At 38.1% G+C, this 16,300-nt stretch overlaps 1 protein-coding gene across 1 annotated transcript; it reads right to left on the reverse strand.

The window, feature by feature from the left end:
• Nucleotides 1-2,662: 2,662 nt before the first annotated feature.
• Nucleotides 2,663-4,022, reverse strand: LOC144194452 (U20-hexatoxin-Hi1a-like). Its single transcript, XM_077713541.1, has 5 exons — nt 3,944-4,022; nt 3,568-3,593; nt 3,125-3,249; nt 2,938-3,043; nt 2,663-2,805 (listed from the first exon to the last, which is right to left on the reverse strand). Exons 1-4 carry the CDS (start codon nt 3,997-3,999, stop codon nt 2,942-2,944), a joined length of 309 nt encoding a protein of 102 aa, XP_077569667.1. The 5' UTR covers nt 4,000-4,022; the 3' UTR covers nt 2,663-2,805; nt 2,938-2,941.
• Nucleotides 4,023-16,300: the final 12,278 nt, after the last annotated feature.

Genomic DNA, 16,300 nt, shown 5'->3' on the forward strand with positions numbered 1-16,300 from the left:
ATTTTTTTTAATTACATATTAGACCAGGGGTGGGCAAACTTTTGGGCCCGGGGGCCACATTGACTTTAAAAATTTAACAGATGGGCCAGGTCAGCACAAGATACGATACATGTAAAAAAGTGCATCCGTTAACAGTACATATGAAACATAAACAGAAAAAGGGACTAAAGCATGTTCAACCAAGTGCAAAAGTGACCAAGTTATTGAAGGCCTTCAAGCAAATATTTAATCTAATAATTTGAATTGTACTATTCCCATTGTATCATTTTTAGGAACTCAATTCATCCATTATTTATTCAAGTAATATAACTCACCGACTTTAGAGGTGTAAGTGGATTAAATGCATGTCAAAAATACATAACATTTGAAATATTTAAATACTAAATTACAACCATTTAAATAATTGAACTAATCAATATCCTTATTTTCCCATACATTCATTTTTTTTAATTTAACATTGAAAACAAATACTTTGGGAAATGTACTATTTCCAAATTTAATAAAAAATAATAATAACAGATTATCCTGAGGGCATTAATTCATTTTTTTTAATATTGTAACAATTTTTTTTAACATATTGCCATAGAATTCTCAATAGCTGTGAATAATTGTGCTTCAGAACCACTTGAGGGCCCCATAGAGCACATTCAGCAAGTCAGCCCCCCCACCGACAACTTCAAACTCTTGGATTCCCTATTGTCTATTTATTCCTTTGCAGGGGTGGGCAAACCAGTACCCGAGGGCTGCTGTGGGTGCAGGTTTTTGTTCCAACCTATCCAGCAAAGACAGTTTAACCAATGAGATTTCTGCAGAAAACAAGAAGCACCTGACTGCAATCCACTGATTGCACTTGTAAGACACTATATTAATGTAAAGGTGCCCTTTCTTGGGTTGGAAATTTGGAATGAAAATGTGCAGCCACTGTGGCCCTTTGTGGAATAGTTTGCCCACCCCTGCTTTAATGGTTTTGACATTGACACTTGCCATAAAACTTTTTGGAAAACAACAAAAAAAAGGATTAACAAACTGTGGATATCCAAAATGGCAAAGGCGTGTGGGCATGGAACATCCAACTCGGGATTCTTTTCCTTCCCAAAGCTGGAAAAAAGGCCCTAAAAACAACGAAAAGTCTCCAAAATAAACACTTGTGTTAAATTAAGGTAAGATTAAGAAAATTAATTAGCAGTCTTGCCTAACTTGCTTTTAGTAGTGGACTGAATATCCATAAAACTGCATATTGAAGTTCTAGTTGCTGTTATCAAATATTAAATTACTGGGATGTCATCACTATGATTTCTTAGTAATAGTTGCTTTTAAAAAGCAAAAATGGGTTAATTTAATCTCTTAGTTCACAGTTGCCTGGGCAATTTTAGTTTTTTGGTAAACACTTTGAACTTGATTTTATTCATCTTGTAACCTTTTGGAATGGACACTTTAGTAGCCCAAACTTTTGCTTGCTGTAGGTTTTGAACCTGTATGCTTTTGCCTAAATAGTTTGCTGCACCAAGGCTTTAAAATAAAATATATATTTACAACCTATCATTCTGATGCATATAGTAAACTCATTTGGCTAAATCTGGAGGGTGGTGCACAGTAATTAAAAAATAAATCAATTTAAACACTCTGGTAGACATGCCTGTAATCGCTGGAGTCACTAAGCGTGTCAGTTAAGCAACGGTAACCAAGGGAGTGGATGATGCTTTTGTATGTTGGTAAATTGGTTAGATTAGCTGCATTTGCTCATCATTGTAGAATTGTGTCGGAAAAAAAGTCCTCCTTGCAAGTGAAAACCCAAAAGAGTGCGTCTTCCTTCTTTTTTCTGCATGTTTTATGGATCTCTAAACAACAAAGCTGACACGTATTCTTAAGTCCAGGTTTCCATGATTCATAGAACTCCAAATCATTTTCATACCTTTGATTCTAGCTCTGAATGGGCAAATATGGCCTGCAGCCTTTCGGTGGTCAGAGTGAAAAAAATGAAAAAAAACATAAGTTGCACTTGAGTATTTTAAACTATGAAAAAAAATTGCCACTTATAATCCAGAAAATACAGTAAAAACTTGTAGGTAGTAAACGCCCAGATATTTGTAAATGATGTTAAAAATTGAGCTTGGTAATGCAAAATAATGCAAGAAGTACAGTAGAGAAACGGGGGCCTATCTATATACGAGGTGGTCTTCTATATTGGAATGGATTGGATAACTTTATTCATCCCGTATTCGGGAAATTTCTTTGTTGGAGTAGCAAAAGGGTGAGGATGCAGAAATAGGAAAGGCATTTTACACAAATAGGTAGTTAAAAGTAAGTCAATAAATAAATACATGAATAAATATAGAAATAAGTAACGGTGTTGCTGAAATATATAGACACATACACATACATATATATTGGAAGCACATCTATACTATATCAGATTTCAGGAAGTCCTAACCCACAGCCTTTTTTTGGTTAAAGAGCCTGACAGCTGATGGGAGGAAGGATCTGTGGAAGCCCACCAACATGTACTTGTTCTTCTCATGCTGATTCAACAACCCCCAAACACACACATAAATGTACACACACACACACAATCTGACATGCCCTACTTTCTCTCTGATAGAATTATTTGATAACAATAAGTCATAAATTTTGTTTTCATGACTTATAAAGAAGTAACAAAGAGTTTGGACCACTTTTCTTTTATTTCAACATTCGATTAATTCAAGAAAATGTCTTAAAGGTGTTATGCCAGCGGCTTTTCTGCGAATAATCGATTAAGCATCCAGTTAAGGGTGCACTCTGCTTTTGACCCAAAGTCAGCTGACCCTGTCGAGGATAAGTGACGTTGAAAATTGATGGCTGGATGTTTTGCATCATAAATTCATATAAAAGAGTCATTAGTAGAGACAAATTTGATATTTGCATAGATATTCTAGAAGAGTTGAACTTTAAAGACACCTTTTTAAATGCACTCGATGTGTCCTGCAGATGGAGGAGTTCTAGTACCAGGTTTTTCTTGTCCATGTTCGTTCACACACCAACAATGCCCAGAGGATCCGTGACACTTAAAAGTAACATCGGTTTTAGTTACATATATAAAATTCAGTATAAAAGGCAATAGTTTAGCGACATATTTAGCATTTACCTGTCGAGGTGTGTAGTCTCCATTAGCCTCACACTTTGGTATAAAGGCTCCGACTATTGGAAAACCCTCTGGACTTGTGGTCTGTATACCATCTCTGTGCAACTCACAGTGACTTTTAGGGCGTTCTAAAGATCACATTGAAAATATCAGGGGGGTTAAATTATAGTCTAAATATAGATTATATTAGGGCAAGGGTTTGGGGCCCAAGATTAACTTCTAGTGTAGCACAACACAAGGTCCAAAAAGACATGCTTGGCTAAGTTTAATGTGGAATTTAAATTGCTATCCAAAAATACATCAACCACATATTTTTATGTTTTTAGGTCTGGTATTGTACCTTTTAGGACCCATAAAATGTAAAAAGTGGATTATTACTCCCTCATTGGTACAATAATCCAATTTAATCAATATTTTTAAATAAACAGCAATAAAACATGACCCACCTCCTCCAGGGACATCTGCAAGTGGCCTGTGGAAGATGACATAAAAAAGCATTATTTTCTATTGCTGAATTTATATATCAGTTATAAAATAAGTCACCTCTTTGTGCGACTTGGCAATACATGCTTATTCTTTTATTTGACCCACCTTGTAAAGTTATTAGACATTATTGTGCAAAAAAACATCATTACTGTACTGCAAATAATGTATATTTTTAAAGAAATATTGTACTTTTTATGTTACGTTAGTATTGATGTAGAATGATAAAAATGAATAGAATGGTGCAAAGTATCAGAACAATGAGTTTGAAGTTACACCAAATATTATTAGGATTTTGCAGATTTTTGAATTTCTATTTCTTAAAGAAAAACTACTCACAGGGATGCCACGAGGCCAATAACGAGGCCCAAGACCAGAGTTGTGAGCAACTTCATGTTGAGGGATTGTGATTCTGATATGTCCCCTAGTTGGGCTTTTATATTATTTTAAATATGGGCGGCATTAGTATGTTTTGGGCCTCCCCCTCTAAAGAAATATCACATGTGCTATGTCCTCTCATGCTCTATCCTCTTTCTTGCATGTTTGTCTGTGTGTGATTGTGTAATCGAACCATTTTTGAAGTTACAAGAGTGGCGAAATAGCTCGTTTGATTTTAGAATGCATTAGATTTTCTTGAGGGATCATTTTTTAGTACATACCTCCTGTATGTATTTAGACAAAATGAACCGAAAGAGAACGGTTTGGTACTTTAGCTGTGAGATTAGCCTCCGGTAGCACTTTTTTGCAACGATAGGTGGTCATTTTGGGGAAAAACACTGGTTATAGCTTGCACAATATTAGCTGATTAAGTTGAAAGAGGAGAAATAACTGTGAGCAAAGAGTATGTTGACTCAAGCTATACCAGTAATTGTTTAAACAACATTAGCTGATAGGTTTGGAAAAATGGAACTGTGGGCAAAGAGTATGTTGACTCAACGTTGAATGATTTCTGCTCAAACATGTGACTGCATGATAATTTGACCGAAGATTAATAATCAAAATTTTGTTAGTTTTGAACTCTGCTAGATGTGTTATTATAACTTTAACTATTATCATTATTATTTTCCAACCGGAATCATTATAATTTACAGTTTTGTCGGGAAGCAAGTGCAATAGATGTTGAATAACAAGATTTAGATTGGTTTTATTTCCTTTTTTTTAAAGATGATGACACAAACCTGATTTTGTGACCACTTGGCATATTTTCACGTCATCTGTTATTCAATAGTTCTTTGATGCGATCATTTTATTACCAAATTATCACATTTTATCAAGGATTTTTTTTATCTGAATTTTTCATGCAAATGTCACAGCTAAGTTGATCATAACAAACCTTGGTTTACCATCTATTTTTAGTGTTATTTTAGTGTATCACCCTTCATAAAACATTAATGCTATACGTTGAATTATGAAATCAATGAAGACCTTTGTTCTCATTTAATTTAATAACTTTTGATGATATACATGAGTGGAATTTCAAAATAATACACTTTATGCTTCAAAACGAAAAAAACATATTTTCATACTCCTTTTGTGATCACATTTATCGGTACTTTATAGACAATCATACAAGTGGGCAATTGACTAATTATGCTGGAATTTACATGCTGGGTTACCCCACACTTAATCTTCAAAAACCTTAGTCCAAGTATCTTCTAGTCTTGGCGATCCTCTGGTGGTCATTTGTAGCGATAAATCTTGACAGAATGATTCATGCTGTCCGACACTACCACGAGACCATCAGGGAGTAGCGCTAGACCTCTTGGGTTTTTCAGGTTGTTTGTCACTATTGGCCAACCGACACCCTCGGATGGGTAGAGAAGAATTTGGTGTTGCCGCTTCCCCCAATCTGCCACCAGTACATCCCCATTGCTGTCGATACAAAGCCCCCAAGGGCTGGAAAGGACAGGCCCGAGTCCGGAGCAGACCCCCAAGATTCGTATGGTGTTCCAACCGGGCTCCAAAACCCGAATACACGGCACCCGGCCAGTCTCGTTGCCTCTTTCTGACAATGCCAGAAGCCCAGTGCTTAGACAGGCTGCCACCAGGTATGGTCTGTGGTAACCATTGACAACTGTGCGCTCTAGCCTGGCTCCAGATTTGGAGTCCAGTTTCAGAGCGGTGAGGGTCCCACGCTTAATGTCAGCAATTAAGAAATCATCTTCCCGGTTAACCGTCACTCCACGTGGAGCATCCAATTCTTCATTGGTGCAACCGTTGGCCGTGCCCCCAAATGTTTGCAATAGGCGGCCATGACGGTTGAAGACTAGCACTGCTCGCTCTGCTGCGCAGGTTAGAGCAATGAGTCCTTTTGAATTGACAGCTACATCAAAGTAATTGCTGATACGGGAAGATCTTTCTGTCCCTGAAGTGGACACTTGTTGTACTACATTCTTTTGCAGGTCGGTCACTTGGATCCGGGCATTTCCGCAATCTACCACAAAGAGCTGACCTTTGGAGGTTGCGTGTACGCCGCTTGGCAAATTGAAATCTGCACGTCCAGATCCTTGTTTTCCGAAATGTTTCACTAGAAAAGCTGAGCCAAGTGGAGTTGGGCCACTCTGTGAAACCGTCAGTGCCGCAACGTCGTTTCCTTTGTTGTAATTTTTGCTCTGCTGCGATTCGTCCAGTTCTGTCACCGACAAGGGTAGATTCACTTGATTGAAGACTGACACCTTTGGAACAGGCGTTTGTGGTCTAGAATGACTTGTATTGTTGATATCTGACTCTAAAGCACGTCCCTGGCCTAGTTCAAGTGTTGATGGTTCAAGTGTCAGTCGCATTTTGTGGACTTTCCTAATAGCTACACAGTCACCTTTGTCACCAGAGCTTAATTTACTAGAAATGTTCTCAGAGGAAAGCAAGTGGTGGTGCTCTTGCCTAAGGGATCCGTTGACTGGTACACTCACAGGGTAAGTGAAACATGAATCCTCATTGGCTGCTGGAGATATGGGACTTGCATTGTCCTTTGATTCATTGGATATGGATAGGGTTTTATCGGAAAATAATTGAGCTCTGGTGGAAAGGAATCCAACGCTGTTCCTGGAAAGGGATTCACTTTCAAGAGGGCAGGCTATTTGATCACATTTGACAAGAACAAAGCCTTTTTTCTTTCTCTTTCCTTTTACATTGGATCTCTTGCTTCCATCCCATTTGCTACTTGGTTCATCCCCTTCAGATTCTCCTTGACTTGAGAATGAAGCACTAGCATGTACAGACTCTCTTCCGTATTTGTCCGAGGGCCCTGAGTTGGTTTCTTCGTCCTCTTGGGAGGACTGTGATCCTCCACAATATCTGCTGGGTGTGGAAGATCTTGATGATCTGAGCTCCACATTTAACGTAGAGCTTAACATGTTTTGTTTCTGGACAATTTGTGGGTTTGCACTCCTTGATTTGCTGCTGTCATCTGGACTTTGTCTTTGCCCAGCTTTGACTATTAAAGGTTCCTTATGGATCTTGAATGGGGTAATTTTTGAAAATGTTGAATCTCCTGAGTGCAATGCACACTTCTTCCCTTGGATACCGCAAACACCAATTGGATAAGTTATAGCTTGCTCATACACATTGACATCCCCTAAGCATGGATTTTTGGATTTACTAGGTAGGAAGGACACCTTTTTAATTGTAAGAGAGATTTCCCAGGGCTGCGTAACCTCTGCTACCCCCCTTTGTAGCTGATTTATGTTGGTACCCCCTGCTGTACTGCCCCATCTTTGGATCTCTTCCTTCAGCTGCCACATTTTTCGAAGTTGCTGATCAATGAGGGACTGAACAACTCTCACTGCTGCTGCATTTTCTCTCTTGACCTGACTCAATAGACGCTGGGTTTCCCTATGTTCTTCTTCAATCCTCTCAAGGAGACGACGTTCTTCCCTATGCGCATCGTTTGCTGCATTGTCCAATTCCCGACTCATCTCATCCACTTCCTCCTGTTGGCGCTCTCTGAGGCTTTGCAGCTCTCTTTCTCCATCTTCCAGATTCGAAATGGCCTGTGTCGCCCACGGAGAGGGTGAAGTTTGAGAATAGAGTGTAAAGATAGACTCCTTTGGAATCACTGTAGATGCCACTTGTCTTAGTTGGGGAATACTTTGGGTTAGAAGTGCTGAAAATCCAAGGAGAGGTCGTCTCTCTTGAGTGCGTAGCAACATTGTGGCTTGTTATTTACAAAAAATAGATGATTGTCAATTATTTTTCATATTTTCCATCTATGAAGAAACAAAATCTGAATGTTAGAAATCGTGAGGAAAATAAATCTGTTATAAAAAAAGATAAGACCAAACTAGGCTGAGAGTCAGCAAACTGATATGAAATAGGTTTGCTAGTATTTCCCTTTGACCTACTATATTTACTCCTATCAGCCGCATCTGCGTATGACCAGCACCCTTACTTAAAATCATTAAATCGTACAATTTCTCCCAGATAAGCCACCCCTTGATTCGCAATATTCACCTCAGTATTCATGGTTTTAATGAGTCCAAATTTGTTACTCTGGAGAGATTTTTTTTTTTGAAAATTCATCGCAAATGGTATTTCTGAGATACTGTATGAATCAAAAGCACATTATTAGGGTCAATATTCTAAGGAATTAATTCATCCAGTAATGGTTGTTTATTACTGCAAAACAGAAAATAACCAACAAGTCTTGTGCGCATATAAGCCATGCCTTTCATCATTTCATCATTCTTTTTAGTTACAAATACGGCTTTTGTGAGAAAATACAGTACCTACACAAATAGATGCAAGGGATCGTTTGACATTTGATTGTTTCTTGACCCTGGCATTAATTTTGTATAACAAATTCGATCATAACTCCATTTTTTTTGACTTCCTGATCAAACACAAATCAACCATGCTTCCCAGTAAAAGTGGGCAGTTTAGTAAATGTTTACCATTTCAGGGATCTTCAAAATACTTCAACAAAGTCAAATAGTTTCATCCTGAAGTAACACAGATGCTCATTGTTTGATGAGTGGAGGCTTTGAAAGTGAGCTCACTCGGTCATTCAGCAACATTACAAAAAAAAAGTGACGTGCCCTGTGAATGAGCTTTTTATATTCACGTTAAATGTGAGAAATAGATGTTAGAGGATAAGATTAAAACTAAAAATCCCCGTTTCACTGTGTACAGACCCCCAACACCCCTTAGAGAAAAAAAGAAAAAAGGCTCTGGCATTGGATGAATGGCTAAGGTGTCAAATTGCTTTAGGAAAGATGACCTCCAAAATCTCACACTTGCAACGGAAAAAGCATGAAATGATAGCCCAGGTTGGACTATTTGCTTTTTTGAGGGTGGAAAACAAAAACAATAAGTCATTAAGAATAGAAGCTATAACTTTTTTTTTAAACTTTACGCTTTTGAATTCTGAAGTTAAAATGAGGATGGAAGTCTGCATTGGTCTTCATGACCTGCATGAGACAGCTCTCATGTTACACAGCATTAAATTTAAATTGCGGGTGCAGGTGGCCATGTTTTTGAAGGGCCCAGAGTGGAATAACAAATAAATGACAACATCCAGGCAAAATTTTGTGCTCACGTTTGAATTTCAAAATGGACATAAGGTCATAAATAAAACAAGAGATTGTGAAGGAATTACAATTTGAAACATGCGATTTTTGTCAAACATTTTGTTCTGATAAAACAAACAACATTTTTGCTGGCTTCTTTGCTTTAATTGCAGTAAATTCAAGTTTTCATGAGAAATAAAATCTTACCTATAACATTTAAATAGTCTTCTTTGCATTGTATTTTTTTTGAAATATTTATTCATTTAAAATTAACTGACTGGTGTAAATGTAAATAATATCACAACCATTTTTTCATCAATTTAAGTAAAATCCTCCATCAAATAATTATTTGTTAGATTTATCAAAGCATCGCATCTTACATTGACTTCATTAAAAAAAATCCCGGTTATCCTTTCTTTTTCTTTTTTTTTTATTTATCACGATTGAAATATAATATAAGCAATAGTGATACAAAATCTATTAAAACCTTTTTTCTAAAATTAAATATACATATTTTCCAATTGAAATGAATTAACCTATTTAGGTTAACCAGCTATCTTATTTATAACTAAATATTACACAACTTTTAATAATGCAAGTGCATTTTTGCAGGATAAATGAATTTTTCCACCACTGATTTAGTATAAAAACAAACATGCAACTAGTCAATGGGCCAAAGAAATGAAGATGGAGAAAGCAGGGCTAAACAATAGATCATGCAATGGTACATTTAGCGAGTTTAGAACCTACCTGTATGCAGGGTGCTCTTCTTCACTCTACCCGCCGCCAACCTGCTCTAGTTCCTCTCAAAAGGCTCTTCACCCCAACACACACCCCCACCCTCACAATAAAACTCCATCTCACACACCCTATTCTCTCTGCTGGAGCATTGTTTGATGAGCTTTTATGACCCTAATCAGTTTGGAATGGCTCCAGCATCTTGTGACCCTGACGAGAATAAATGTTGTTTAAAAAGGATGGATATGTTATTTTTTTACATAATAAATTTTTAGGTAAAAGTTGAAGCCTGAGCAGTAATTTATATATTTTGGTATTTTCAAAGTTCATAGAAAAAAAGCCACAGAAACGAGCTATTGGGATAAGTATAAATAATGATATAGAAACAATTTGAATTTCAAGCTAAATAATAAGGATGTTATACCTCCTTTGTACCACCAGATGTCAGCATTTACACAATATTTGAAGGGCCCAACCATTCGTGCTTTCGTAAATGGACGGACTATAGTACCTCTGTGTTTTGATCCTTGCTAAAATATTGAACTGTAAAAGAAAGCAACAAGCCATTCTTTCCTGGAGGCTCCATTAAGCAGAGACCATGCAAAATGACTGTTTGTCAATCCCGTATTCCTGTTCGAGAAGATATACGACTTTAGTGGATTTTTATTGCGGGATATTTTGCAGATGACAGACTTTGAGAATCATCAGCAATGTGTCACGGGTCCGCACAGAACAGCCATAGCAGACTGAACAGCCAATTAGGCACTCACACATGCTTTCTTTAGCAGTGGAGCAAGTGCAAGTCGTGTTAGCGCAATTTTCCCTCCCATGTTTTCAGCCAATATTTCTTTCCCTATTGTCGAAAGCAAGCTGCGTGTTCGCAGCTGTTGTCAACAAATGGACCCAGAAATGCATCTATCTACACTCCAGTGGACGTCATTTGCTGTTTCATTTGTCATGTGTTAAGCCGAGGCCATGAAGCTCTCTGTAGTTTAGGGTTGATGAAGCTGAACCTTTACATACTCTTCTGACATATGACTAAAAGATGTTTTGAATTTTTCCACGTGTTGCATCGATTACGATAAAAAGGAATATTTGGAGATTTTTGTTGTTGTTTTGATATAGATTTTTTATAGATCTTAGCATACTTGGGCAACGTAGTCAATTTGGACCTGTTTTCTAAATGGAGATGGATTCATATTCTGGTTTATACTAAATCCAAAAAAATGGTGGCAGTGCTTGGAATTCATTCATTCATTAACTGAGTTGTTTAACCTTAAGGCTTGTGTGGGTGCTTGAGCCTATCCCGGCTAACAACAGTGCCCACCTTGACCGTGTTGTCAGCGGTGCTCGGACGTTTGGTCGCTGGTCTTTTGGTCGCCGGTCTTTTGGTCGCCGGTCTTTTGGTCGCCGGTCTTTTGGTCGCCCGTCTTTTGGTCGCCCGTCTTTTGGTCGCCGGTCTTTTGGTTGCCGGTCAAATGGTGACCGAGTTTTTTGTTGAAGCCAGCTCTCAAAATTATATTCAAGAGAGTCTAATATTTAAGAGAGAGTTTAATATCTAAGTACTATTTAATATCTAAGTACATTTAACCGGCGACCAAAAGACCGGCGACCAAAATACTAGCGACCAAACGTCCGGTGACGAATCACAGGGCACACACAGACAAACAACCATGTACCCAAACATTCATACTTAGAGGCAAATTAGGATATTCAACCAGCCTACCAAGCATGTTTTGGGGATGTGGGAAGTAACTGGAGTATCTGGTTGGACATCATCCATTGACTCCAGAGTAAATGATATCTCAGCGCGGAAAGTCTTTGTTTATGTTGGAACGGCTCAACTAATATCAAGTAGTCCAGGTAGGGTATACAGAAAATATACTGTAGAATGGTCTGTGGACGTTTTTGACATTTTCATCCAGCTAGTTGTTCCCTTGCTTAAAGTTTTCCTTAACATAATGAACTCTTCCACAACACTTTTGAAAGTCACACAGAGCTTGACAGCATGTTGCCCTCACATTGGCCGTAGAAGCAAAAAAAAAAACATCCTCTAAAAATGATCCTCATGCAATACCCCCCCCCCCCCGCCCCCTCCCCCCCCTCCCACCGTACACCCATCACACTGGGGGTCCTACAGAGTGTCGGGCTGCCTCTGTGACTGATTGCTTTTATCTGTGGCCCTGTCACTACAGATGGAGAAATATCTCCGCCTGAGGTGGCGCCCAGCTTGCCCGTTATTATTTTTGTTATCGACATAAGTGATGAACCTTTGATGCTCGTTTCACGTACGACATCTATGCAATTAAATCAGCGCCGTATCCGGCTTGGCGTGTGGTAGAGTAATGGTTCCAATAGCTTCTTCAACCAAATAATAATGCGATTCCACATGGGAGAATTACGGCCTGCTACTGTATATGTGCTTCCATATGGATCACTTTGATACATGACAGCGAGGCTAATGCATTGTTATTACCTTGCAGCTACCTGTTGCTAACAAACAATTACAAAAAGCCATCACAGATGGTGTTAAAAAGGTGGTCAAGAAAGTCTGCGCCACTTTACATAAAGAAGGTAATATGAGGTGATGAATATGCTAATGGAGCTCATTCTTGGGGGGTTGGAGGGGACTCTTTTTCAGAGGGGAAGATCCGCTATAGATTCGATTAATTCCTCTTCATGCCACTCCTCATTTTGGTGTTCCACACCCACCTCGCCCCCCGTTTTCTCGGCTCATGCTGTCGGGCCGATGATATTAGACGAACAATCGCAGAAACAAAATGAGCTGGAACAACCAAGATGGGAACAGATGGCACGTAATTGCCTGGCGGAGGAAGCCAGGGAGTCAATTTTTACCCGTCCCAGAGGAGTTGCACTTGTGGTGGTGGTGGTGGTGGTGGGAGGGGGGGTTGGAGTGGGTGGGGGGGCTTAGTGCAGGTGCATTTGTTTTGATCAGATATGGCCTGGAGGAAGCATGTGAAAAAGATTCATCACAGGCATATTAGGTGGAGAGAGTTAACAAGGCGCAGTGACTGAGACTTCAATCAGAAGTTTTTACTGGGCCAAGCAAGGCATCACAGTCGTGTGTTGCACAAAATGTCAGGTGGTCTTCAGACTGGCCAACTCAATTCAACACTCATTTAACTCGCTAACACTATAAATAAGGTGTGACAGTTTTGTGATGAGATCACAACTATGAACATGGCACAAAATCTACATTTTTATATATATTTAAAATTCTTACAGATACTAGCTTTGAATGAGTTGTACTTGTTTTTGTCATAATTTGGTGTTTTTATGTGGAAACGTACTTCATTGAGTGACTACTTTCATCTAAAAACGTCCGTATTCACTAAAATTAATGGAATTCAGATCTGCCTCTTCCCTGCATCTGTAAAAAAAATATTTATGGTAGTTTTTTTACCCTAACCTCTTTTTCAATCAATTTATTTATTTATTATATTTACATGTGTATATATATATAATATTTATTTCAAGTAGATTTAACAGTATTTACTATACTAGCACAATTATGATCCAGTGCAAACATTTTATCAAACATTTGTCCCATACGAAAATAATAAATAAACCAATAGAAATGGACGTTTTTAAGAGAGTTTTTTAAATCTACAGTAACAAGTTGAAATATTTTTGGCTTTTTTTTTTAATCACAAGAGTATATACAGTACATACTGATAAACTAAAATCAATTGAAACCAAACATCTAATATGTAATCGCTGAATTTATCATACACATACCTGTCAACTGGTACGTTCTCGCCGTAATTGGTACAACTGAAAGCCCATTTTTATATTGGTACGCTGTACACATGAAAATGGTACGCTAAACGGTGATTTTGAGAAAAAAAAATAAATTAAGGCACTTTCTAGCCATTTTTCACCATCCGCCATTGTTTCTTCCCGGAAACGCATGTCTGCCAAGTGATATATGTACCGGCGCCTCTGATTGGCTAAAAAAAAAAGATCATGATAAACATTTCGTTTTGTAACACTTTCACCATGTGATTTCCGTTTCCTGTTCCCTTGTTTATGTTTACTTTCATTTTCTACTTGTTGTTCGTGATTTTTTACAAAAAAGTAAAGTGGTAAGATTTTCCATGTATTTATACATATATGTAAGGGCGAAAACAAAATTTGGTAAGATCACAAATGGTTCGAGGTTGACAGGTATGCATACAGGATCAGAAAAAGGTGACTAGCTATTTAATCCATCTCTTTATTAATGAGATTGATCTCATTAAGTATCCCTATGAGAGACCCCTTTAATAAATGTCAGATTTTTTTCCTTAATTAACCTCTTAATTTCCAAATTTATGTCCTATTGCAATTCATTATATCTCAATCATTAGCTCTGTCCTGCAAACAAAGATTTAAAACAAAAATAAATCTATAAAAACAACCACAATTGATTTACACCAATTTAAAACAAGCATGTCTAAATTTCTTTTTTTGTATGCCTTTTAAAAGGAGTGTGTCTTACAATTAGAAATATTGATAACCGAATCTTAATGGCTGAAGTAAACTGGATGGGGCCCACTTCATCCTTGGACCTGAATCAGTCACAGGCTGTCCGCAAAAAATATTTTTTTTGTGGCACTTCAAGCCTTCAGACCACATCTGTTCAATTACCAGCATGGAAAGTGCATTACCATTGGCTTTGTTGTTTGAGATGCTTGATTTTCTTGGTGGAAGAAAAAAAAAAAAGGAAGGAGGATGAATTTGTAATGCGGTGATCCCCGTCACTTCATTTTACAATCACAAACTTGCTTTGGCCGAGCAATATCAAACTAATAAATTACAGCGACCATCTCCCACATAACTAGCAGATAAATAAAAGAAATAAAAAGATTTGCCTTAGTCTGCAGCTGTGACCCAGGGTTACCTAGCAACAGGTCATGCCCAGACAAGACACACAAGGTGGAGATACACCTCTCTAAGGAGCTAGAGCCGAAGGAAGGGGGGAGTCGGGGTGGGTGACGACGGGTCTCATTCTTGCTCTCTATGACCCTTGACAGATAGAAAACGCACTCAGAGGAAACGGAGTTTGATTGACAACCATAGTTGAGGAAGCTGAGATTCCCTGCTTGAGCTAGACACATAGCATTTCTATTGGAGACATAAAGCCTTAGACATAAAGATGAGATCACTTTTAAATGATGTTTATGTCTTAAACATATAGGGAATCGATACCTTAATGCAGGTATATTTATTGGTGTATAAGAAAAAAAACTCCCTTTTTGATAGATGTTTTTGTTCTGATGTCAAGGTCAATAGTACTCGGTCATAGCTGGAAACTTTTTGTCTGCTGCTCCTAAACCAGGGGTGGGCAAACTTTTGGGCCCGGGGGCCACATTGACTTTAAAAATTTGGCAGATGGGCGGGGTCAGCACAAGATACGATACATATAAAAAAGTGCATCCGTTAAAAGTACATATGAAACATAAACAGAAAATAAAGGACCAAAGTATTATCATACTCATCACTCATCATTAAAGTAAAAAGTATAAAGTACAAAGTAAAGTAAAAAGGAATGTATTAAGAAATATTAAAATGTAATTTAAAAAAGATAGCAGGGCTGTAAAACACAAAAAAACAAATAAGGGTGGACAGAGCTACTGCCACTTTCTTCCGCATAACGGTGCCATCTTGGGAAAAAAATAATAACATTATTTGGACAACGTCGGCAGGCCGGATTAAAAAGACTATTGGGCCGTATGTGGCCCGCGGGCCGTAGTTTGCCCATAACTACCCTAAACGCTTAAGAAATTGACCCTTGCGGTGAAAAATTCTTAACATACAAGGCCAACATGTACATTATGCTGTTTTTAAAATCATCATGTCAAGTGAGCAAGAACATTGTATTTAACATATTGAAATGTTTATAGGTATATAGTATCAAGACTCTAATGTCCACTAACAACCTAGGCAAAACATAGCTTTTCCCTCAACATACATCTAAGTTCTACATGACAATATCCCTCAGCAATATTTACCTGACAGCAATATCACCAGTCTATTACTACTTATCAAAACTTTGACCTCAATCAAAATCCACAACAAATAACTGCAGCCAAGTTTTCAGAATGTTGAGCAAATGTGTTTCATGTTGCACCCTGAGAAGCTTGTTTGTTCTTTCAGTGTCAACATGCACTTTTTTTGCCACAATGACCAATCGGTTTTGAAAGAAATGACTGATGAGAAGCTGAAGTGACAGGCCTATAAAAAAAGAAAGACAAAAAAAGGTCAACCACAGCAGTGCACAAAATCTTTGCCAGTACAAAATGAGAGATGCTGCTTTTGGTAACTACCCCACCCCTCCCTCCAACTGTGTTTTTCCTCCTCCTCAGTTGCCTGTGTGACAAACCCTCAAGGGGACTATGCAGCTGTGTGGGGTTAGCACATGGTCGAGTGAGGGGCCACACACACACACACA

This window comes from Stigmatopora nigra, chromosome 1 (genome assembly GCF_051989575.1).
Source record: "Stigmatopora nigra isolate UIUO_SnigA chromosome 1, RoL_Snig_1.1, whole genome shotgun sequence".
Classification (NCBI taxonomy): domain Eukaryota; kingdom Metazoa; phylum Chordata; class Actinopteri; order Syngnathiformes; family Syngnathidae; genus Stigmatopora; species Stigmatopora nigra.